Below are 26,274 nucleotides of genomic sequence, written 5' to 3'. Positions count from 1 at the left end.
GATTTGGAAGTGTCGTAACGATATGGTTTTCAATAACAAGAAATGGCGTCCGGATGCAGCATGTCAATTTGCAATTTCAGATGCAAGGGATATTTTGGAGGCTAATAAGGAGCCCAATAGGACTGGTGGTGTATCGCAAGTAAGTCCAGATGGTGTGGTGAACAAGTGGAAGAAGCCGTGTCGGAGCTGGGTGAAGATAAACTTTGACGGTGGGTTGGACACTTGGGCTGAAATTGATGGATAGGGAATGATGGTTTGGGACTCGGATGGCTCATTTAGAGCTGCCCGGGCTATATATTCACTTAGAGCATGGTGTGGATCCTTTGGTTCTTGGGGCAATGGCAACTAGGGAAAGTCTGTTTTTTGCACAGGAGCTTGGCTGCTCGAGGATTCAGCTGGAAGGTGATTCTCAGCAGGTTATCTCCTTGATTCAGAAGAACGAGGAGGAGAACTCAGGGGTCGGAGAGATTATTTCGGATATTAGTAAATGCAGGTAGTCATTTGAAGCAATGAAGGTCAATTTTGTGAGGCGAAGTGGGAATTGTGTGGCCCATTGTGTGGCCAAGAATGCGGTGAGAGGGAGTGGAGTTCGTACGTGGGAATTTTGTCCTCCCTCGATCGTGGTTATCTCCTCTCCAAGGAGATGCAACTTCCTCTTGATGTAGCAGTTGGTTTTTTATCCTGATCTATGGAAAATTTCCTAACTTTTGGCACCAAAAAAAACCAAAAAAGATTTATGGCCATGGCACTAATACTTTTATGTCAGTATATCTCTTCCCATTCTATAAAAATAAAATACGGACATGAATATACTTTTGTCTGGCGATGAAAAAAAAATAGTATAGATATCAAATCCCAACACTCCTATAAGGTATTTGCTTAGTTATCCCCATTCCATTCTCTTATGTTTGCTACAAAAGAATTACTCCTTAATTTATGAAAAACCTATGCCACATTTTAATGGCCCCTCTTCTAAAAGTAAAAAACATAAATTTGAAGGAAAAAGATTACAAAGGATAAACTGTAACTGATTATGACAATTTTTAAATTCTAAAATTGCATCGGGCAGATAAATGCCATCCACCTCCATAGGACCATAACATCAGGCAAATAAATCAAGAAGTCTTGTTATCACCATACAAAGATTCCAGCATCCATATTCAGCAAACACACCACATGAAATCTCTCCAATGAGAGCTTAAATGATGAAAAATCCACCTCAAAAAAGAGCAGCTTACAGGCAAATCAATCAAGAAACGAGAGATTTGGTACAGTTCATGACAAAATTTGGACTGTCTAAATTTTGTCATGGACACTTTTATGGATCCAGTGGCAGAGCCAATAATCATTATTGGTGGGGACAACTATTTACCACACCACATCCAAAAAAGAAAGAAAGTTGTAATAAGCAATGCTAGACAATTAAAAAAACTTGTGTGCCAAGAATAAGAAAAACCTAACATATTCATTATGAAAAGTTGCTTACATAAATTAACAAACCAATTGTTTGAATTGTCATAGCGGTTCAAGTCTAAGAGAATTGCTCACTCGTGTACGCATCTATGGAAAAGTGTGTAGTGAGATCTTTCATTGTAATCTGTCTTTACTCAATTCACAATAATTAAGGGGAATTGATATTCATACCCTACTTCTCTCTACACTCATTACCCAAAAAACCAAACACAGCATTTACCATTTGAAATTACGCAATCTCACATCTCACGTTTGCAAGCAATAAGCCACAGTATGTTCAAATTAACAAATAAGCCACAATATATCTCTGGGGAAGGGAAAATCATTCTATGTCCTTGATGCACTGTCACTTGGTGCATGTCTCAGGAGCTCCTTCTCCACCACACATGGATCGTGGTGGAATTTAAAATAAAGTGTATGCACCCCACTACAACTAGACGGACAAATTCAGAAGTTCTCATTGAACACACAAATTACTAATTAAACTTAACTCGTATGTGAATAATTCGTTCATTAACACATATTTTGCCGGTAAATAACAATTTGGTGACGGTATATATGCTATTTCCTATTATACTAACAGAAAAGGGTATGTTCGCACAAAAGATTATGTAAAATTTAGTACTCTATGAAATAGATCGGACAAAAATTCTCAAAAAGATAATCTAGAGCGATTGTACTCGTACTATCATAAATTTATTGAATATAATTGAAATAATTAATTTGTAACTAAAATTTTACAAAATTGAGTGGGGGCACGTGCCCCCATGGGATCCCATGTGGATCCCTGTCCCTGATAGTAGATAATTGTCTATGGCACCAAGTGGTGGTGCCCTAAGACACTAAATAATTACTCGAAAGGTAAAATCATTGAACTCTCAATAATTGTTGAACTCCATGGGAAGATCTGTCCCATTCCATTCAAGCTGTAAAAACTAGTACAACTTCACAACACCACCAACAAGGCAACAACGTCCTTCACAAAACCCTCCCAACAATGCCTACTCTTCAAACGCTCTGGCATCAGTTTTGCACCTCAACAACTGCGGAAAAAACCAGCCAAAACCCAGTAACCATCACGAATCCAACGGTCATCGGCATTGAGATCAACCGAGGCAACCGCCAGCGGTCCATAACCAACTTCTTGATCCATGATTCCTTTTTTGGCAAGTTCCCATAGAAGCCAGAGCGTTTGAAGAGTTCCCATGATTCCTTGGTGGGCGTGTGAGGAGAACAAGAAAGGAAGGTGTGGTGTCAAGCCCCCATGACTCCTTTTTTGGAAAGTTCCCATAGAAGCCTTGAGCTCCTATAATTTTTGAGTAAGGAGCAAGGCATGGGACGTTTGGCGTTAAGCGTGAAAGCAACTTAAGCCTTAAACCTCTGCCTATAAATATAAGAAATGAAGACTTAGGGTCCGTTCGGACAAATAAGCCACAGTGACTTATTTTGTCTTTATTCAAATTTTTTTCGTATCACTTGGCTTATTGTCATTTTTTTTGGAGATTATTGCATCCTCACGACAAGAGAAATCTAAAAAGTAAAAAATTTTGACCGAAATCCAATTTTTTTTGAATAAAGACGAAAAAATTGGCTTATTGATTTTTTTTCGTCTTTATTCAAAAAAATTTGGATTTCGGTCAAAATTTTTGACTTTTTAGATTCCTCTTGACGTGGGGATGCAATAATCCCAAAAAAATGACAATAAGCCAAGTGATACGAAAAAAATTTGAATAAGGACAAAAAATAAGCCAAAGTGGCTTCTTTGTCCGAACACCCCCTTAGTAAATGGTCTAGCACCAACCAAGCCCAACGCTTATTCAAATTAACTCAATTACATTTACTTTCCAGCTAAGTAGGCTATCTTTTACCACTCAATCCGTTGAGTATCCATATTAGCCTAGCCTAGTTTCCATTTCCATTTCCATTTCAATTCCTTGTACTGATTAACTTCGTTAAACTGTTAATGAAGTTCGATTAGTTTCATTATGTCTCATTTTCATTTCATTTTCCACCACAATTCGAAAATTTAAATCATTTTTATTAAGGCAAACCACGAACCTTTTTAAGGTCTTACGCCTTGGGTTAGTAGAAATCAGATTGAGGCACGCAGGCCTTAATACGAATTCGGATTGCATTTGAGTTCTGGCATGCTCGCAACAAGAAGAACAATCGCTCACACCTTCGCTGTTTATCAATATTCACTTCAGAGAAAAACAACATCCCGGAATTTGCAAAGAAATGAAGGTGTTCATTTTGCGAATTTCTCAAACACGGGCAGCGCAAGGTTGTTAATATTATTCCGTATCGGCCGTTGCCGGTATAGTACGTACCATTTTAGCCCTATTCTGGTACTTTGACTTGTTGATTCCGTTCCGACTAACTTTCCAGCCAATCTCGCACGATTCTGGTGTATCGCCATGTTTTTCGTCATACCGGGTCCTCTCGTTTGGGTTTGGATTTAATGGTTTTAAACAAAACCTGCTTGTAGAGTCTGCACGTCCTTTTTATGTCTTTACAGTGGTTTTTATGGGTTTTTTATGTAGCAAGTCAGTGGCTTTATGTACCAATTCTCAGTAAAAGGTTGGCATTTCACTAACCTGGTTTCTCTGACACATGCAGGGACCGCCCCTGCTTTTGCTGACAATGCTAACATTGTCCCCTCCGTTATAAACGTTGATAGAAACTGGGGCCCGATTGGATGCCGTATGAGTTTTGGGTGTATTATTTATGAAGGGGTGATAAGATAATAAGGGGTATTAGTTAAGAAGGGAGGGCCCACATTGATGTGATATTTATAGAAGGTGTATTAAAAAGTAGATGGTTTGGATGATGTATTAGAGAATGGGGATAAAATAATACTTGGTTTGGATGAAGGATAAATTAGAGGTATAAGAAGGGTGTATGATGTAAAAAGTTGTCAATTGACTCTTTTGTCCTTGTGCAGTATTAAATTAAATTATTGATTAGATTAAATATTTAATTCCGAAATTGAACTTTTATTAATTTTTTTCACAAAAAAGCAAAAGTAAATTAGTAAAAAAGCAAAAGTAAATTAGTTAACTAATATAATAATTAATTATTAAATATTAGAAAACGTTAGACATTTTGCACCTCATCACTCTCACTTTCTTTATACCCCACCGACCCCCCCACTTTCTCGCCTTCTCCCATGGACGACAGTGGCGACTTTCAATTTTTTCGCACGAAGACCAGAAGACGGCAGTCACACGACGGCGATCGTCCCTCCCTCTCTCCCACAAATCCGATCGTGCCTCCCTCTCTCCCACAAACAGTCAAAAAATCCGTTCGTCCCACAAGAAAAACAGGTACATCTCTCTCTTTCTTTCTACATATACATACATATTTCGTGTGTTTTGTGGTGGTAGTGGTGGTGATCTGTTGTTGTTCTTCTTGATTCGCTGTTTGTTGTTGTTGTTCTTCTTCTCGATTCGCTGTAGCTGGGAGAGAGAGAGCCGTTAGTGGAGGGGGATAATGAGGGGTAAAACAGTCCAAATTCGGGTGTATTAGGCCGGAGAAGCTATTGCAGGGCTCAGGGGTAGCAATAATTTAGTACCCCTTCCACTGGATTAGGGTGTATTCGCGTAGACGGGGGAGTGTTGAATACAGGTGAAAATAAGCTTGCCAAACCCAACTAAAACTGTCCCATCACTTCTAAACCGGGTGTATTCCACAATACACCCACCCAATGTTGCATCCAATCGGGCCCCTAATGTATGACGATATCAGCATTCTATACTAATACAATACCTATTTTACCCTTCCTTCCTCTCCCACCCATGGCCACCTCACAATTTTAATGTCTTATTAAGAACAAAATCTCTCCTTCTACTTTAGAGAAGCCAAACTGCATCGCCTACCACCATATTTCTAATTCAATCAAATTTTGAATTGACCCTTATGACTCACCTTTAGGCCAAACGAAAAAAAAAAAAAAACACAAACTTGTCCTTGGGAAATCCGTTTCGAAAAAATTGATGTGCCCAGCAATTCTGCTTGGGAATCAAAATAGAATACCATAAAGTTAAAATTGGTGAAGTTTAGCTATGATATTAGTGATGAATACTAGAAACTTGTTGACTCATATCTCAATTTTGAAAGCTATGTTCGATTTTCGATGGGCTTTGATCTGAATGATTTCAATAAAAGATCAATGGGTTGTGCCTTGTCATGGATATGGTGGTGATGGAGCCATTTGAGTCTATGCCTGTGCAAATTGAAAGAGGAAATCACCTGGTGCGACGAAATGAGGTGGGTGATTGAATTTACTTGTTTCTAGGTTTGGGGATAGAAAGATGAATGATGCAGGAATAGGAGAGACTGGGTTTACTCAATTGTGTTGGACCTTTGTGCGATTGCTTCAGAATGATGCCCCCTTGAATGGAAAAGCTCAATGAAAGAAATACTAATAAAAAACACAGAGAGACGAGATCTGGTTATAAAGATTGGTTGCGTAATGAATGTCACAAAAATGGGATCCAGAAAAATGTAGGAGTACTACCATTACCAGTTGATATGAAAATAATGGTACTAGAGGTGGTAGATCAGTTGGCCTAGTTGTCAAGGCTTGAGACCTAGGAGTTTACTCCTTTCTAAATTCACAGATTTAGAATCTCTCAGGCAATATCAACTCTTTTAGGTCCAATTGATATAGAGCTTTGCTTTGGTTTTAATTCGGCTCCCTACAAATGAGCGGTGGGATTGAACCCCCAAATTAGTTAAGATACGCGTAAAGTTGACCTGAACACCCTACCAGACAGAAAATTACCAGTTGTTTGATGGTTTGTCTTGATAAGAGGAATTAGAAAAGTAAAAAAAATATGGGCCGAAATTGAAAAGGTTCATATAAGATAGTAAAAATATTAACAATACCAACTGTTTTGGTTTTTTTTTTTCTTTCCGTCTTAGTAAATTTTTTTTTGCTTTTTGTAATGACATTTTACTTTTCAGACTCATTTTGTCAAGACGGATGATTAATCAAATCTAATAAAAATTCAAAAAACGGAACAAAAATATCAAAAGAAAACCCAAAAATTTAGGGAAAATGGGGTGGCAAATGGGTTAAGCAATTACTTCAGTTCTCTAAAAAATACAACCAACTATTTCCATTAATTTCAAGAAGTCAATTGGGATCGAAAAGCTTTAGTTAAATTGTTTTATTCTCATGGGCATTAGAATATTTTGTATTTAAATTACTTTTACCCAAATATTTTGGGAAATAACCATTTTTTAGGGGGGGGGGGGGTAAAGTCAACTTACTTTACTTTTTTTTTTTAACCTAAAAAGTGGTTATTTCTCAAAACACTTAGGTAAAAGTATTTTTTTTTTAACTTTTCAATAACCCACAAAAGTTTGGCGCAAAACTAACAAATGCGTAAAAAAATTCAAATAAGGACAAAACCAATTTATTTTCTTAAAAGTTTAAGAGAACTCATGGGCATTAGTTTTGCATCTAGTGGGTTCGTAATTACTAAAATTAACTATGTTTACAAATGCCTAAAGCTTAAAGCTTGTTTTTGGTGAATTTAGTTTTACTAATGTTTGTGAAAGACGGTATGAAAAATACGTGTCTTGCACAATTACTCAGACATTGTTATTAGGGGGTATTTTGGTCTTTTAAACACTGTAGTTAACACCATCTATTGCAAGTTAACGACGGGGGAGATTTGATATTGTCAGAAAAAGCAAGGGAATTTGATGATATTTCAGAAACTTCAGGGTAGGTCTCTGCATGTGTAAGTAACCTTAGGGGAAGTCAGTGAAATTTGCCCAAATGGGTAGTGTATACTAATTACTTATCATTGATGCTCCAACTAAGAGGGGATTTGGATTGACAAGTCGAATAGTAATTTAATTTGTCTTTATTTAAAAAAATTGTATTTATTAATTTTGTGTTAAACTTTTGTAATTTTTTGATTTGTCTCAACTAGAGGAATCGAAAAAATATAAAATTTTGATCAAAATTCATAATTTTTAAAAAAAAGACAAAAATAAATAAATTGTCTTTATTCAAAAAATTATGAATTTCAATTATAACTTTTTACTTTTCCGATTCCTCTCGTTGCTACGAATCAATAAGTCACAAAAGTTTGACGTAAAACAAACAAATGCAAAAAAAATTCAAATAAAGACAAAAAATAAGTTATTTAACTTTTCAATCCAAACCCACACTAAATAGTTATTTTTTAATTTAAAAATGTGTAGCGGTAAATTCAAGATGGTACCCGATATCTCACCATTAACGATACTTACCGTACCAGTGAAGAAACTTGTTCTTTAGCCGATACGGTATTCGAACCTTGAGGCGGAGGTTTGGAAAGATTATCACTACTAGAGAGAGAAAGTGAGTGTGGAAATTAAAAACTAAAGAAAAACGTTATTTGGTAATAAACAAGACAAAAATAACAGGAAAAAGTAAAAGTATACTCTCATTTTGAAACGGAGGGAGCAAGGTTTTTTTTTTTTTTCCGTTTGACTTGTTGGGATCAGACTTAATTCTTGTTTTGGCGAGCCAAAATGGTGGGCTTTGGGGTGGGAAATGGCCAGGTCCATGTGGCAAAAGTGTAGCCATGGATATAATTGTAGATGTATAAAATAAATCCCAACCACACAATAAATAATAAAGAACAAAAATATACCATAGAGAAGCCGAACCTGGATGGAATGGAAGGAATATTTCTTTTCTTTTTTTCGAACTAAAATCGACTAAAGTACTTATTGGGGGTTTCCATATTCGTAAACAATTATTCTAGTACTACATTCAAATACATATCCACACATATAAGTGCGTGGGCTCCACATCTACTACACATTATAATATGCATAGAGTCCACACATTTGTATATGTAGCTATACATTTGGGTGTATAAAATGGATAGGGTCCTAGAATCATATTGTAAGGATCGGAGTCCGTAGCAGTTTCTTCTCTCCACCTATTTATTTTGTTCTTGCACTCCTATCCATATAAACAAAAGTGCACAGATTGTGCATAAATTTTTTTTATGGGATCCATCACGGGTTTCACAAAAATAATCCGAACCATTCATTAAATGTAAAACACTTTTTCAAGGGTCACTATGAAAAATTAGCTCAATCCTATACCTATAAGTTCTCGACCCAATCATCTAACTTTTCATTAAGATTTCAAGAAAATAAAAAGTTAAATAATTGGATCGAACACCTATAAGTATCGTATTAAAATGATTTTTCATAAAGACCCTTGAAAAAATGTTTTATATTCAATGAATGGCTTGGATTATTTTTGTGGGATCTGTGGTGGACTGCAGAAAAAAATCTGTGCATGATCTATGCATATAATGTCTGTGTGGACAGATTTTCTGTATATGTATGGAAAACCGAAATCTCCCACGATCAGATCAACCTCTTTCCAAAACACAACCTGGTTCCTCATCTCTCTACTCTCCTCGATCAATCCTCTGACTGCATTCTTCCTAAATTAAAACCCTAGAAACCCCTTTACTACCACTCGTTTCCCACGCAACCCGAGGGCGCCTCTCTCTCTCTCTCTCCATCCCTCTCTATCAACCAAATCTCTGGTAAGATGTCACTCTCACTCTCGTTTCATGTGTTTAACTTGTCTTTTGGATCAATTCTGGGTTGATTGTCTTCCACATGCAAGGATTTTCTGTCTCCCCCACCCTAAGAATGTCGATTTTTTTTTTTGATTTGGGAACTCTACTAGATATAATTTATAGTTTTTGCTCCCAGTTGCCAACCTTTTCCTGTTAACCTCTCGTTTTTTCCAATTAATATATACAGAACTTTCAAAAAGTCAATTTCTTTCCCCTTATTAGTCTCTTACCTGTTTGGGAGAGTAATCCCTCTTTTGGAATCTCTCTGGATTCCTGAAAGAAGGAAATAAGGTTGATCGACGAATGAAAGTATCTGAACTGAAGAAAATTTGTTGGCAGCCTGATTTGGTAGAGGTTTGGGAATCGGATGCGACTTCGGCGACCCTAAGTTATTGGTGTTTCTCAAATCGTATCATAACTCTGTACCAGTGCCAAGACATTGGAGTCATAAGAGAAAGTACTTGCAGGGGAAGCACCATATTGAGAAACAGCCTTTTCAACTTCTTGATTTTATTGCTGCTACGGGGATTGACAAAATCAGAGAGGGCTACATTGAGAAACAAGAGAAGCTTAAACAGAAGCAACGTGAGAAGATGATGCATCCAAAGATGGGGAGAACTGATATCGATTTTCGGGTTCTCCATGATGCGTTTTTCAAGTACCAAAACGAAGCCGAATCTGACAGCACACGGTGATATCTATTACAAAGGGAAAGAGTTTGAGGTCGAGCTAACGAGAGAGATGAAGCCTGGGATGCTGATATCACAACTATTGAAAGAAGCAAGTGGTATGACATGAGGCGGTGCTCCTCCCCCGTGGCTCATCAGTAGAGACATGGTCTACCACCTTCTTATCCAAACTTGAAAATTCCTGGGGTGAATGCTCCTATTCCTCCCGGAGCTAGTTATGGTTATCATCCCGGAGGTTGGGGCAAACCTCCTGTCAGTGAATACGGGGATGCCTTTGGGGTTCAACAACAGTACAACCAGGAGGAAGAATTAATTGGCAACACCAAGCATTGGGGTGATTTGGAGGAAGAAGAAGAAGAAAAAGAAGAAGAGGAGCTGACCGAGGAAGAGGAACAGACTGGGGGAGAGGAATCAGAGGCCAACATTCAATCTGTTGGTGTTGAGACATTGGATGTTATTGATCTTTGCAAGAGGCCAAGAACGAAGCCAGATAAGTATCTTTATCAAGTACTTGAGAAGAAGGAAGAAAGGATTGCTTTGGGGACCTTACTTGGAACACCTCATGTATACATCATTGGCAGCTCTGGCACTCTAGAGAGGACTGCTGGCAAAGGGGTTGATTATTTGCTGAAGGGTCGGAAATCAGATGGGGTTGATGTCACATTACAACCAGAAGAGTTGGAAGTAATGGACGACGCTTTGCCTGCAAAGTATGAGAAAGTGAGGGAGGAGGAGGAGGAGAAGTTGCGTAGTCTGCAAGAGGACTTCCGTGACATGGTTGCTGAGTATGAGAAGAATAGGAATACGAAAAGGCAGGAAAAGAAGGGCAAGTTGAAGAGAAATCATTTCAGGTTCTAAGATTTTTTGTTTTTGCAATCGTAATGTTTTAACGTTTGGCTGCTGGCCTGTATTTTTGTTTACTTCTCTAGTTGTAATTAAGAAGTCATAGTTATAACTTGTTGAGTAATTTGGAACCGAGGGCTGAAATCCAAATTCATCCTCTATAACCTTTCAGCCTTATTAAGCTGGATTGTATGATTTTCCCTTATATATTAAGTTGACACACCATCGCTGGCTCAAGGGTATGAAAGAAATTATTTCGTTTACTTTTAAGTTTGCTCCTTGTTATGGTTCTTATGGTCGGCTCTGTTGTTCTAGCTGTTAAAATCATATTGAGTAGGTTTGTCCTCTTAGCAAATAGCAGTTTGTTCTCTTAGCCGATTACAGTCAATCACGGAATAACTCCGAATAAGTCTCATTGGCAGTCTATTTGGGCACCTGTAGATAGTTGGTAGCAATTCGGAGGAGCAGCAAAAAATGTTTGACAGGCATTTTGACATTGAAGATGAGCTTGTCAGCCATATTTCTAGGAAGTCAATCGATGAACTTAGAGATAATTATTGGGTAAGCATAATTGAACTCTATGTGGATTGGATTTCTGTTGCACCAGGATCACATTACGTTGCTCACTTCAATTATGAATTTACAGGATGACCTGTCTTCGGAGGAGTGGAAGCTTGTTAAGAAACTGAAAATCCTCTTCAAGATATACAATAATAGCTTCAGAACTTTGACATATCGACGGAGCACTTAATCTTTCCAGATGTAATGAGGTCCTTCGGGGTTGGGAGGCGTGCAATGTGAAGAAACAGAGCTTCTTTTGGGGTGGGAAGGATCCCGTTTGCATTTGAAGTGGTGCTCAATTTTGTGTTTCCTGGGTGAGCTCTTTTTGTATGCAATCACGGGCTAGAGCGATCTTCCATCCACTATTTTTCAGGTATGTAGGGTTTTACGGTTAGTTTTATTTTCCTGGTCTGTTTATGCATTTGCTAACTAATTTTTTTTCTACTTGTTAAGAAATCATTAAGCTCATCATTTGTTTCTCCTGTTTCCAGTCTTATCTCATTTTTGGCCTGGATGATGTTTAAGGTGTTAGGAAAGAGAGTCTAGTTTGGTTGTAAATATGACTATAAATATCAGTCAAATAACTTGTTTTAAGAGTGCAAAGAAAACTATAGAAGTTTCATTTGCGTGGAGAAGAGTTGCTGCGACGTAAACTATTGAAAGGTTTTCAAGCCAGATTGAAATATATGAATTGCAGACATTACATAGAACTTGGACACAACTCGGATACACAGAACATGCATAGTTTATACTTCAATGCAACAACGAAGATTGTAAACGCATCCAAACTCACATTATTTGCATGGCATTGGACCCCTTGTCGACGTACAGGTTCAATGCTGGTTATTTAGAATCTAGATTCAAACATACGCACCGTTGGACTGTACGCATACTACGTTCATGACTAGGCTTTTGGGATAGGAGTACAAACATGTTTGCGGTATTCTGCCAGTGCCCAAGTGGGGAATGTATTTTTGTACTGAGCATAATGTAGCATGCAATTCCTCATAAAGACTCCAGTTATTTCCTGTGAGGATATATAGCTTGTAAGGTTAGAAAAAACATTGAAAACTATTTGCCAGATAGCATCCTAAAAATGTTTTCTAAATTTTGTTAGAAAAAACAAAGTTATCAGACAATACACCAAACAAAAATTTTATTTCTAGAGTTTTTAGAAAAATCAGCATTTCAGACAGTACACCAAAAAAATAAATTTATCTACACGAGAGAGATAAACACGATGGGAAACTATAGTTTTTTATTATTATTTTAAGAGACCAATAATTTTGGAAAAGTGTTACGTAGAACTAGTTAGGTTCAAATTCTTTCTGCCGGCGGTAGAAATTGTAGGTTTTCTACCACCGCCATTGTGGGCCCACCGTATAGTTATTGTAGTAATCTAAACCGTTTATGTTGTAAGACCATAGGGTAATATATCCATGCAAAAGATTATCTTTGATCAGACGACGGTAGGTATATCAAAAATAAGAATTGATTTAGAGAATGGAAAAACGTGAACAGTTTAACTTTAAAATTATCGATAGAACAAGGCTGTCGATTTTATAAACCAAAATTACCTTTTTGATATATACCTATTGATGTCCGATCAATTTGAATTTGTTTTTTTTTTTGTGTGGATATACTACTCAATGGGCTCTATAAGACTAACGGTGCATATTGTAACAGTAACCGCACGGTGAGGCCCACAATGGTTGTGACGAAAATTCCGGGGTGGAAATTGCTGACGAACAGAATTTAAACTCTTAGTAATATTGGAATGAGAATCTAATAGGACTTTGTAGCTAGATACCTAGGACAAAAAGAAAAGATATCAAGAAGAAGAAACTTCCACAATAAAACTTACCGAAATGATCAACTATCAAAATTTAGAAAATGAAAGATGAAAGTTCTTATATGAAATTTTTTTTTTTGGGACATATTACATGATTTATGCAATCAATATTACCTGTATCGGAAAATCACCGTCTTCCATCTGTGCATTAATTAGCAGTTTGGCTGCTTTATGCAATGGGGTGGGATCTCTATCAGCCTAGTAGTAGAAAAGCCAAAACTAATAAGTTTCTGAATAGTGTATTTGATGAACAAGTAATAATAGTGTGCACTTGTGTATGTCTACTACAATTAAAGAATATATCTTGTCTGAATTGTAAACCAAGTTATTTTGTAAATAGATATTCACCACACATGCATGGTTACGATCCTAATGATCCGCATTGACTTAGTTCTTGGCCTTGTTTATATAAGTTCTCGGGCATCCTTCCCCGGTTTTCAAGGATATGTCCTATCGAAGATTCTATATCATTCAATAATAGAGCTAACCACCGTGATGTGATTTGAGGCGCAAATTTATAGGACGACCTATAGGTTGGATTAAGATTGAAAACTAATTGGCGCAAATTAATAGGACAACATATAGGCTGGATTAAGATTGAAAACTAATAGGTATGGAGCTGCCAAAAGAGAAGGGGATACCATAGGGCCTTGAGTCATTGTCTACAAAGTGGGGCATTGTAGACTGCTGAGCATAGTGGTATGTTACGATCTTGATTAATGTTCCACATCAGCTAAGTTTGAGCTTGGCCGTGTACATTATAAGCTCCCGGCCCCTGGTTACCGTTTCCTTGTAAGCTGATTTTCAAGTTGTGTTATTCCAAGAGCTTTGTATCATGAGCGTTTCTAAACCAAAAAAGTTTTGGGGCTATTTTTGGTTTTCCGCAAACACAATATACGTTCTACTCCTATGTTATAACTCTTCAAAAAGTAATAAAAATTTGTTTCTTGAGAAGGCTATTTGTGCACTATAGATCCCCAATAAAAAAAAAGAAAAACATATAATTCATCCTAATAAGTAAACTCACCTGTCCAGCAGAAATAAGACCCAACATAGCCCATGACGTTTGTACAAAATTCGTTCGATTTCCTTCCAGCGGTTTGTATTTCTGTTTTTAAGAATTGCATAATCAAATAGAGACCAAGTAGTTAGATGGTAGCAAAACAATGACAGAAGTCAGGGCAGTAGACTAGAAGTTTAAGCCTTTTGTATTAGATGGTAGCAAAACATTCAGATTACTTGGTTAGATGGTAGCAAACCAAGTAGTTAGGTTAAGGCTTTGTATTATTTTTTGTCTTTACTTTTTTTCCCGCTTTTGTTGGTTTTGTGTCTAATTTTTCTATTATTTATTCGGCTAGAGTAGAAGTTTAAAATACTTCACTAAAGAAAAAGTTATCCGAAGCAATTTTGGATATTTTTTAAGCTTATAGTCATTTTTTTAAATTTCTGATTATGAAGATGATGGGGGTGGTTCCAGGACCCAACTTTTGACATAAATCTTGTTTGGAGCCCCACCCTAATAACCAGAGCCCTTTAGTTTGTTTAAGACATTTTTTTAAGAGCTCTTGTAAAAAATTAATTAATTCAGATATCTGTGAGGGCTTGTTCGATTCATTCAGTTTCTCAAATTTAGGGACAAAAACTGATCAAGCTCTTAACAATATCCGAATGAGTTGATTTATTACGAGAACTCTTAAAAACATGTTTTAAATGAATTGAACTACTCTGATCATTCGTGTAGGACACCAAAATGGGTCCACACAAGATTTGTGTCAAAAACCGTGTCTCCAGAATCGCCCCAATGATCATACACCAGGAGAATAAGAATTATAAGTTATTACAAAGGAATGAATTTGTTTTCAAAATATATCAGTAAAATAGTTCTTCGCTGTAGGGAATTAGCTCCTGAAAAAAAAAAAAAAAAGTGGATATGACCGGTACCGACCAGTATTTTAAAAATCCGATATGTACCAGCTGGTACCACTATCAAAGTACCAATTGTGTGCATTCCGGCTGAGACGGGATGTTATTCAAAACCTTGGTAGTAACAAATGATAGAGGAGGTCAGTTACCATAGATGGGCATGATTCCTTGCTTTCGCCCCAGCCTCCTTCCTCATTTTGTATTGAAAGCAAAAAATGAACACCTTTACGAACTGATTGATTATTGTTGTATGTACTCCCAGCAACAGTCAACCCTTTTAACACGAAAAATGTACCATAGGTGAAGCAAATTCCCCAGTAGCCATACCTGTCAATGTTTATAACTGCTTTCAATTAGGTCACAACTTGTATGCATTTTAGCATCTCTCCAGGGAAAACCCCAAATCATTTATCCATTTTCCATATGCTCAAGTTACTTCAAAAGAAAATGAACCTACCAAGAACCATTTGGCTGTTGCATTTGTTTGAGGAAACACACTGCTCCTTCCACAGAAGTATCTATTTCCTTCCCTCGATACCTTGGGTATAAGCGTTTGAACAATAGTAAAGCTTCAATTATGGATGCAGTGATCTCAGCGTGCCTAAATGCAAATATAGCCACTATTAATAATAGTTGTTCAAGCTATGGAAAATTCTCTAGGGTTAATACAAGGAAAGAAGTAGCACAAGAGCATACTCTCGCTCGACCATAATGTCTGCAAAAAGTTCTGAAGGATTCAACACCTGAACAAAAGGGGGAAAATGATAGATAGAGTAAGCAAATAAGCTTCAAAAGCGCAACATTCCATTAGACTCCAAACAAGGTCATGTTTGAGTAACCTATTGTAATTTGGAATTACCAAGAGAGAAGAAAACAAAGTATCGTATAACTGCTTATTGTTTTACATGTATATACAATGCTCTAGAAATTTAGAACAAGAGAACAACTTACTTCTAGATATGGCTGTGGAATTGCTGGTTCCCAAATAGCAAAACCACCACTTTTAGGGCTTTGAATTAAATGACATAAAAAGTCACTATTCAAGTCAAAACATATACGGAGTATAAACTATTGAGATACAATGCTTTTCATACATGTAAGTACAAGAGGACGTCCACTGCCTTGCATAGTCTCTCAACATCCACTTTTTCTCCTGCAACATTCGGTGGCATTTGCGAAAGTAGTAATAGACACTGTAGAACGGTCAGTTGATTAGAAAATCACTCTTTTGAATTTCAAGTAATCTTTCTTGTTATAGTGTCGTGGAGCTAATAAGTCTAAAATTACCTTCAGTGCTTCAGCTGTGCAGTCTGAGACAGCCCAACCTTGATCTTGATCAGGGAAAGTCCATGCTCCTTTAGTAATGTGACGATACATTTTCTTGAAATCTCCAACAGGGTTTTCTTTGATCTTCATGTTTAGTAATGGAGAAGGAATAAATTGAAGTTATACAAAGTTTTAATTTTCTTTCGGTACATAGAAAGATACCTGTGATTCTTTTATGAAAAAAAGTGCCCTTTTAAGAGTATCTCCATATTCATCAACAAGATTACTTGCCATAATGGCTTGAGTCAAAAAAGTACAATCCCATATCTGACTACCACAACACTGCAATCCAAGTCACAAGTCAGCAATTGAGTAGGGCGCAGTACTATGTTTGGCAAATAAAACTAACAATCAAACAACCACAACCAACATCATTATTTTGTAATGCCGACCTGTGCTTTCATTCCATCTTCTGCAAGCCACAAGTAATCAGGAACTCTGGCAAGGTGATACTTGAACTCATCACCATTGGGGTCCTCCGCCCACCAACACATAATTTGTAAACTCTGCGTTGCAATTAACACCATCTCATGTCATCTCAAAAGCAACAATTTCCCGATAAAAAAATCTAAAAGAGTTTGGTTCCCTAGAAAAATTATGGAAGACATTCACAACCAAGAGCACTTCTTTACGGAGATATATTCATGGGATAAATCCACATTTATGTGTTAAGATGAATTACACAAGCTTAATACCTTGTGAACTTGACAACTAAGAATCATAACGCGTGGAGTCATTATAAATGTTGTTAACTCTAGCATTGAAAAGTTGATTCCATTTAGAAAGTTTGACTTCCTACAGAAAATGTGGTAAGATTATTTAACTACTACCTTTATCTCGACTTATTAGCAGCAGAATCCTTGTGCACTGAGTAGTACCTTTTATTCTACCTAGATGGATGTACATCTTGGCCTAGAGACTTACAACTGGGCTTCGTAATTTTGCTTACTGAAAAAGGATGAAGGCCTTCCTTTTCTTTTCTGAGTTCATGCTAACTCTCGGATCAACTTGGATAAGAAATTAAGGAGGAGCGAAAGTGCACCCGTGTAAGGAAACTAGTGTCACGGGACTACGGGAGGAACACCTTCATGCCTTAAATCTACTTTCAAAGCATAGATAAATACATCTTTTCTAACTGCTCTTAGTATCAACAAAACAAAAGTAATAATAAAATTCATTCACTTGTTTATATTACTCACCTTTTCTATGCATCCTATAGTAATGTATCTGGTAGTTTCTGCTCCATACCACATGTACTTGATTACTTTTTGAAGAGCTTTCTCTCTAATCTTGGAAAACGGCCACTGGTTTATGATTGGTTCGCTCACATAATGAAGACCATCCCAGAGCAGATCTTGGATTAATGTGTGAGGGTAATAGACATCCTCCTGCATTGAAATTTATCTTTGTTAAGCTTGAACTTGTTCAAATAGTATATCCAATTGCAGCCAATACAGGGGAATTAAGAATTTGGACAAATGGGCTGACTTTGATTTTCTAAACGGCTGTTTAATTGGAAGCATTTGTGTCCTCCTGCCTTGAGGCATGCATCAATAGAATTTTTCTTTACTTGTGATAGCCTAAGAAGCACGGATAAAATATGGGATGTGACACAACGCACGGATATGCTTTTTCTCTAAAATGTATGATTCGGAAGCGTTTTTGGATACATTCAATACTGCATATTTGTATGACCATCAGTTTGCGTTCCACTCCTGAATAAAATAATAGACAAGGTACAATAAGTTGTGAAGCATTAGACTGATATAGGATTCTGACATTGGACTCGAGAAACCCGTTAATAATAGGGCATGGTCATGGCTAGAAATTCTTAAAAAAATTATCAATGAATTTGAGTACACACATTAAGTGGATTTATATAGCATTTGATATGTCATATAATGACTTTTTAAATGATCGGGTGCTTTACTCCGTCCCACTTTGCACCAAATTAAAGTACGTGGGAGTTCTTTAATGTGGAGTAAAAAAAATTCTAAAGTTAGGAACGAAAGTTTGTTATTTTTATATTCAAATTGCAATAGGGGGTGAGCCATTTGCGATAGAGGGAGTGGCATAGTAGTTCATATTCTAATTGTTTTGATGGTCACGTTGTTAGAAGTGTGGATTACATATTACTAAATGTCTATCATAGACACCAAATGAATGCCAGAAACGGTGCAAAAAGAGTGTTGGACATGTGTCCCAATGGAGATCATTATTTCTTAATTACGGACGGGAAAAAGTTGTATCGAATACATGTCCGAATATCGAATGTTTCTGAAAAATGTCAGAAGAGTGTTTGTGTTCGAAACATGTCAAATACAGACGCAGACATGTCACCTTCTTTTTAAGTGTCCATACTTCTTAGGTTATATCCGACATAATTTCAAGGCATCTTTTAACCCTTCTTGAACGTACAAATTATATCCAACACAAACTTGCTTGAAATACTTTTAGAATTCATGCACCAACCTTACAACAACTATGGCGTGCTCTATTCCAATCTATCTCCTCATATGGCTGTTGGTGAATTTCTTGTCTCAATGATTTGATAAGTTCCGTGATCGGCTCCACGGACTTTCTCCCATATAAATAGGACATCGGCATGTAAGTTGCGCTACAATTACACCACATTTTTGCTGAATCACAAAGGATGAAATTAAAGTCAGGCCAAACAACATAATAAAGCTTCTAGAGTTGCAAAGAAATTGGTGTGAATTGCAAAAACAAAAACAAGTTGGTTTACAGAATACCACATAAAGCTCTACATCCGAGAATCAGACACAAACAAATCATTCACACAATCCTTCAAATCACCATCCTCAAATCCTCCGATATTTTTAATATTTTATTTTTTAAAAATGAGCTTGAGTTGTGTCGCACAAGAGGACAACAAATAGCGCTCCTGGCGACGCTTGAAAATTTAGAGGATCGAGTGCATTTCACGCCTTTTTCTTACTCATAGTACATAGATGCCGAAACAAGCCAAACATGCATATTTAAGTCTTCTGCAAAGAACTCTATTGGACACAAAAGTGCCATTAAAGTTACTAGTATAAGTCAATCTTTAATTTACCTGGATGGTAGGGCAAAAATGAAGGGAAAAGTCAAAACTCAGGGGGCAATGGGTTGCATCCTGACCATTCGAACACTCCAAGAACCTGTACAACATAATGTAAACACACTTCAATGTTTAAACAATTCACTGCTTTCAAACAATGTCACAAAGACAACTAGAGAATGGTGCCAACCCTCAGCCGTCTGATTCGCTCAATTCTTCTTTGATGTGTAGTTCTAAACGACTAGATTTTAAGATCTTATAAGCAATGAAATAAGATTTGAAACATAAGATAAATGTGTATGGGTATTTATTCTAATATACAAAGGGAGAAACCGCAATGAGAAACTAAAAACTATCCATCCTAATCAACTGCAATCCACTTTCACGTTTTATCCTCTTCCGTTAGATCCTCTGGACCTCAAAACTCTCTTCTAAGTACTTTGAAATCGGCCGATACGTCTATACATGCAACTTTATCTCTTCCTCATACCTAGCAAGCAGTGATATACTCCTATATACATATGCAATCGATTTTTAGCCAAAAGTTATTAAGAGAACTAGGTTTAGTAAGCTTTACCGAAAAATAGACTTTGCCCCAGGAGGGTATCTCAGTTGCACCACCATGATCAAGTATCCATTTCCGAGCCCTTTCCATTTCCCTGTTTTCTCCATCATAAGGACCTTTTCCTAACAAACGCAACGAAATGTAGTTAAGTGCCGTGCCTATCATAGTGCTACGACCCCCTATGCAGAATCCCCATCCTCCATCATCATTCTGCACAGTAGAAACATTCCCGAATTTAGATGACAGATTTGTAGAGTTGTGCTACTCGCACAGACGTAGCAGTACATGCTCCATGCACAGATCCACAAACATCAGAGCAGCTCATTTTGTGGAAGATATTTTTTTATAGTCCTTATAAAAAAATCAGTTCAATTGGGTATCGGTAAAGCAATTGCTTCAAAATTTAGGCCTAAATTCTGGATAAAGTTGGATGTTTCATAGAGGCCCTTACTGGTATCCGATTGGACTGATTTTTTGCGAGGACTATAAACAAAATATTTTGAATAAAATGAGCAACTCCGATCATCTTTGTGGGACATGAGATGGTTCCCCAAAACCATCTCCACATTGTGTTTGCTACGTCTATTCAAGTAGCATAAGTATTTTCGACATTAAATTTCTACGAATACAACCGGAAATGTCCTCATCCGCACCCAAATGTATTCGAAATCATTCCATGTGTGTGAACTCCACATTTATATGTAGTACTCACGTGCATAGGAGTATATTAGGATCTATGTGTCCCTGTGTGTGTAGGTGCTCTTTGAAATAAAAATGTGAAGGACAGTTTTTTTTTTTTTTTTTAACTGGTGAAGGACAGATGAAAGTGCAAATTTTTGAACCCGTGTGTCCGAACCTTCGATGTTGTGAGTGCCACACTCTTATTGTGGGACCCACATGCATCGGACGTTTTCAGACACATTTATGTTTATATATGTGCGTGTCCGAATGTGTGTCTGTAGCATTGTTGTTTTGAAATTTCACAAGCAAGAGTTTTTTATTACTACCTGGTGATTGTAAAGGTATCGAATCATCTCCTTCTTGTGCTCTGCTGTTAAGATGGTGTTGATTGCTTCGCTAATGTATAGGCTAATGAGCTGCAAATTCCAGTAGATTGTTGATCAAAATTGAGTTTGCACAGTCTCTTTTTTTCCGCATCGCATCTCGTCTTGTTCAGTCATGATCTGACACATATTGTGCCAACACCTTTTAACACCACATATTTCTGTATACTCCACACATTTGGTACTGGGCTCCACATAGGGAAGGCCATTTCGTCTGACCCATCCGTATCCGATTTGATCCCCGCCCCGAACAGATCAGCAATTTGGAGATCCGTTTGGGTATTGGGTAGATATGGGGATTTTTTTTTGAAAATTTTCGGGAATCAGGTAAGATGCGGGGACAGACATCTCCAACCCGAATTCGTTTGGGGCATTGGAGCCTCCACAAGATTGTGGAAACGGGAAAAGCCGTATTTGAGTAGAAAGTATCAGTGATTTTTCTCTCTTTCTGTTCTCTAGTTGTAGTCAAGTTGAGTTGGTGTGGCTGGGCTTTGTGGTTCTGGTTATTGGCTGATGTAAAGGGCTTAGCGGTGCTATAAATCTGTGCCAGCACGCACAGATTCCTTTTGGATCCGTTTTGGGTAAAAAAAAACAGTAATGCTACACACACAGCAAAGTGTACAGATTTTGTGTACAGATTTGTTGTGGGGCCCATTACGGGCCCACAAAAATAATCCGAGCTGTTTATTAAATGTAAAACATTTTTTCAAAGGCTCTTGAGAAAAATTGGCTCAATCCGATACTTATAGATGCTCGATTTAATCATTTAACTTTTCAATCGGATTTCATGATAACGAAAAGTTAGATGATTGAATCGAGCACCTATAAGTATCGGATTAAGCTGATTTTTTGGGAGGGCCCTTGTAAAAATGCTTTACATTTAATGAACGGCAAAAAAATGTTCCGAGTCGCTCACTTTATTTAAAATACTCAGAACTGGCTTAGAGGGGAAGTTGTCGCTTCCGGCCCCCAATTTTTTGGCCCAAAGAGGGCTCCGAAAAATATAGTTTATAGTTTTAAATAATGAGGAGTTTTAATTGCCTTCGATCTTCTTGGTCGTGTGGCAGCTTGCGTTCTTTGGATGCTTTACGAGCTGGGTAGTTTTAAATAATGAGGAGTTTTAATTGCCTAACATCTTCTTGGTCGTATGACAGCTTAGGTTCTTTGGATGCTTTAGAAGCTAGGTTCAAATCTTCACCCCTTAAGCTTCTCCCAAATATCTTTGAGCCGGCATTGAAAATACTTTGTTTATGATCCCTACTTAATATCAACTGAATTTAATATCGTTAACGGTGTTTACGGAATATCCAACTTTGTCCCAGAATTTAGAGCTAAAAATTGAACAGTCTCAATCATCAAAATAGACTTGAATAGGGCCTTCAAACGGGCCAGACTAGACAGTCCCTCAAAAGGGACTTGAGGATCTTCCTCATTGCAACCATAGGAAGTATACTTACCATGGGAGGCATGAGAATATGTGGGCCACTATTTTCAGCTGGCCAATGTCCATCTTTTGACTGAATTGCACAACTCAATCGAACGGCCTTTCTGAGTGCAGTTGTAACAGCTTCATAGTTGACTTGTTCATTTTCCCCTAGTCTCATTGGTGGTATGCTTAGATCGATGTTGCTATTTTCCTTTTTGAGCTGCGTTTTTGGTTTCATCAAAACATGCAAACTGATGAGAAAACAATTCTAAGAATTCTTCTACACCTTCAACTGAAACACGCAATCTAATTATTTACTACTAATTTTCTCAAAGTAATTATGTAAAACAACTTGAGTTTAAGACTAATTAATACTCCCTCTCTGTCCCTTAATTGTTCTCCCTCCACGAATTTCATGCCATTTTCGAACCCCCAAAAGAATATATATATATATATATATATATATATATATACACACACACACACACACATATACATATACAGAAATCTTCAGGTAAGGACCTTAAAATGAGGACCTTATATGCGGACCTCCCATTTCTCGCCTTTCCTGATCGGATTTCGATGATCCGAGCCGCTCAATGTGTTCAGAACGTGATTTTAAGGGTGTTTGGAGAAAAATCAGCAAAAAAAATGACCGGGAAGGACTTGATTTGAGCAGTTGTTATTTGAACCGTTAGATAAAAAACAAACAAAAACTGCTCGGATAAAGCCCTTTTCGGTCTTTTTTTTTGCTGATTTCTCACGAGTACACTTAAAATCATGTTCTGAACACATTGAGCGGCTCGGATCATCGAAATTCAATCGGGAAAGGGAGGTCCGCATTTTATTAAAATAAGATAGTCTTTATAAGAAAGGGAGTAATATATATATATATATATATATATATATATATATATATATATATATATATACATATAAAAGTAATTTTTAGGTCCACTTGCCCGGATTTTCTTATGGTCCGGATTTTCCCTTTCCTGATCGATTTGCGATGATCCGAGCCGCTCAATGTGTTCAGAACGTGATTTTAAGGGTACCCGCAAGAAATCTGCAAAAAAAATGATCGGGAAGGGTTTGATCCGAGCAATTTTTTACTGAACCGTTCAATAAAAAACTGCTCGGATCAAGCCCTTCCCAATCATTTTTTTTGCTGATTTCACGCGAGTACCCTTAAAATCACGTTCTGATCACTTTGAGCGGCTCGGATCATCGAAATTTGATCAGAAAATGCGAGGTTCGGACGTCCGGACCGTAAGGCGTCCGGACCTGAAAAGAACTCATATATATATATATATATATATATATACTAGTACATATTTTGATATGTGCACAGATAAATATATGTCTAGCAAGTGGAGCTATAATTATTTTGTAGAGCTAACGTGCATCGGATGGAACCATACACATTTGTGTCCAAATCTGTGTGTACGATTTGCTGTGTGCACAAACTTTTTCTTAAGATTTTATTTACTTGCATTCGCATGAGAACATCGCCGCAGGGATGAACCCGAGATCTATTTTTCCGGTAGTCGTCTTGAGCTTTTTCAACTGCTTCTCTTTCCTCTGGTGTTCCAGCATCAGGATCGAACTCCCAAATTTGTCTACCAACAAAGTTGTTGGTGCTATACAACCATGGCCCTTGGCCTTCTGCAACCTTTAGCTTCCACATGTATTCTTTTCTGAACTCAGTTCAATGGCGCCTCTCACCCTTTCTCTTGGTACGTAGCTGAGGTTACATGACACAAATTCAAAAACAATCATACATATATAATGTCAACAATGGAATTAGCGGCGGCGGCAAGACTTATATTTAGCGAGCAGGTCCGAATCACATGTGTTTCCACATCGATGACAAAAATACATTTTCAGAGTATATATACAATTGAAGTAGTGTGTATCGTACCCGTTGTTTAGATATATTTCGTGCAATAAAAAATTAGTGAAAATATTCTGGAATGGTGAAGGACCCAATTGCACCCCTGGCACTCGTGCGTTTTTCTCTAGGGGACCAATTTCACTACCAACAAGAGGAGTAGAATCGCATGCTTACCAATTGTTACAATGTTCTAGTAGTATTTGGTAAGAATTGTTACAATGTTTGCCTATCTCAGTTTACTTTCTTTCCTTTGCATCAAATCAAAAATATATTCCAATTCTTGAAGTCTATAAATAAACATGAATTGGAGGAAAACGTTTAATAGGATACCAGTTTTACTTACAAGAGGCCTGGATGACTTTAGCTGTGTGCTGCGGATGTCCAAATATAGAAACCCCAAGTGGTAGTATTATGTTATTTATAGGGGAAAAGCTCCAATACACATCACGCATAACTAAATATGTTACGCATATTATATTCAAATGTTATGCCTCTAAATGAGCAATGTTACGTCTCTCAATAGTTGAGGGTACATATGGTATGCACGGTTACATCTACTTGATAAAATGTGACGCCTATTGATAAAATGTTACTCCTTTCGTCCCTAAATAAGTGTCCGGCGTGCAAACCAAAGTCTTTAAAAAAATGCATTTGTTTTGTTAAAAAAATTACTCCCTCCGTCCCTTTTTAAGTGTCCTGCTTCGTAATTCCAACTTATTAAAAAGACATCATCATTATACCTTTCACATCAATTTTTTCCTTCACTTTTCCTACTTACCCATCATCATTACACTTTTACTCACTTACTTTTTAAAATAGAATCTACTTTTAGGGACAAAATAGACAATTCACCAACTTTTACCCACTAACTTTACAAAATGGACACTTATTAAGGGACATCCCAAAATGAAATACCGGACTATCAATAAGGGACGGAGGGAGTAATTTTTTTCCACAAATCAATAGATGGCAATGAGTTCTATTAGATTGTGGGGAAAAAAATTAGATTTTTTAATGAAAAACATGCATCTTTTGTAAGACTTTACGCGCCAAACATTTATTTAGGGACGGAAGGAGTACGTCTCTCGGTGATGAATATTACGCCTCTGGTAAATGTTATAAATGCATGCCCATATCGTATGTTAATGAGAGCGGCAGAGTCATCACATGGAGGAAGGCAGAGTCGCATGGAGGAGAGTAAGCTGTCACCTCCAATTTTGATGAAAGAAATGTTTTTTCAACACTAATGTAATGTATAATATGGCGTGGAAATTATTGATGTCCAAACAACATGCTCCTTCAGTTCCTAATTGTTATAGTTGGATAATCCATTTAAGAATGTTCCAAAAATGTTTCCCTCTTAAAAAATCAAAAATCTATAATTGGATAGTATCCAAAATTACCCTTGATTGTACTTCAAAAGAGTTACAATATGGCGATGTATGGATGGTCGAAACCTTCAGTAGGAAATATGATTATCAAGAATCAAATCCCTAGGAATTTTCCTGAGTAGGAATAGAAAAATGATTAGTAGAAGTTAAATTTCTAAGAATACAATGTCTGAAGTAAATTTATTTCGGTGTTTGAATTAATTCATTAATCATACGCAAGAATTAATTATTTTGAAAATTTATCAAAGTCAACATTTTCATTTTTTTGTTGATTGAGTCAATGGGTTTGTGTGAATAAGTGACCATTGATAGAGCTCAATGGAGGAAAAGAATTCATGTAGCCAACCCCAAGTGATTGGGACATAAGGCTCGGTTTGGTTTGGTTTGGTTTGGTGTTGATTGAGTCATTAATCTAAAGATTCTCATGGGATAAGAGAGAGATCACATTCCCACTCAATTTAATAATGTAATTCTTGATTGATTGTGTCATCAGGAATCACAATTCTATTCATGTCTCTTTCAAACGTGAAAATCTTGAAAGTATGACATCACATTCCTATTGATGTCTCTTTCAAACGTTGTTGAAATCATGGAAG

The 26,274-nt window shown here is 37.0% G+C and overlaps 1 protein-coding gene and 2 pseudogenes across 1 annotated transcript in view; 1 reads left to right on the top strand and 2 right to left on the bottom strand.

Annotated features, from left to right (window-relative positions):
- Positions 1–26,274, bottom strand: part of LOC131317798 (dammarenediol II synthase-like) — a 122,023-nt gene that overhangs the window by 49,928 nt on the left and 45,821 nt on the right. Inside the window, exon 2 of the mRNA XM_058347445.1 lies at positions 22,425–22,613. Coding sequence (XP_058203428.1) covers positions 22,425–22,613 — 189 coding nt within the window. The remainder of the gene's footprint in view (positions 1–22,424; positions 22,614–26,274) is intronic.
- On the top strand, positions 267–10,849 carry LOC131316133 (uncharacterized; annotated as a pseudogene).
- LOC131317802 (dammarenediol II synthase-like) lies at positions 11,813–24,665 on the bottom strand (annotated as a pseudogene).

The sequence above is a fragment of the Rhododendron vialii genome, chromosome 2a (genome assembly GCF_030253575.1).
Source record: "Rhododendron vialii isolate Sample 1 chromosome 2a, ASM3025357v1".
Classification (NCBI taxonomy): Eukaryota; Viridiplantae; Streptophyta; class Magnoliopsida; order Ericales; family Ericaceae; genus Rhododendron; species Rhododendron vialii.
Note: the sequence above shows the minus strand (reverse complement) of the source record. Positions and strands in the feature narration are given on the sequence as shown.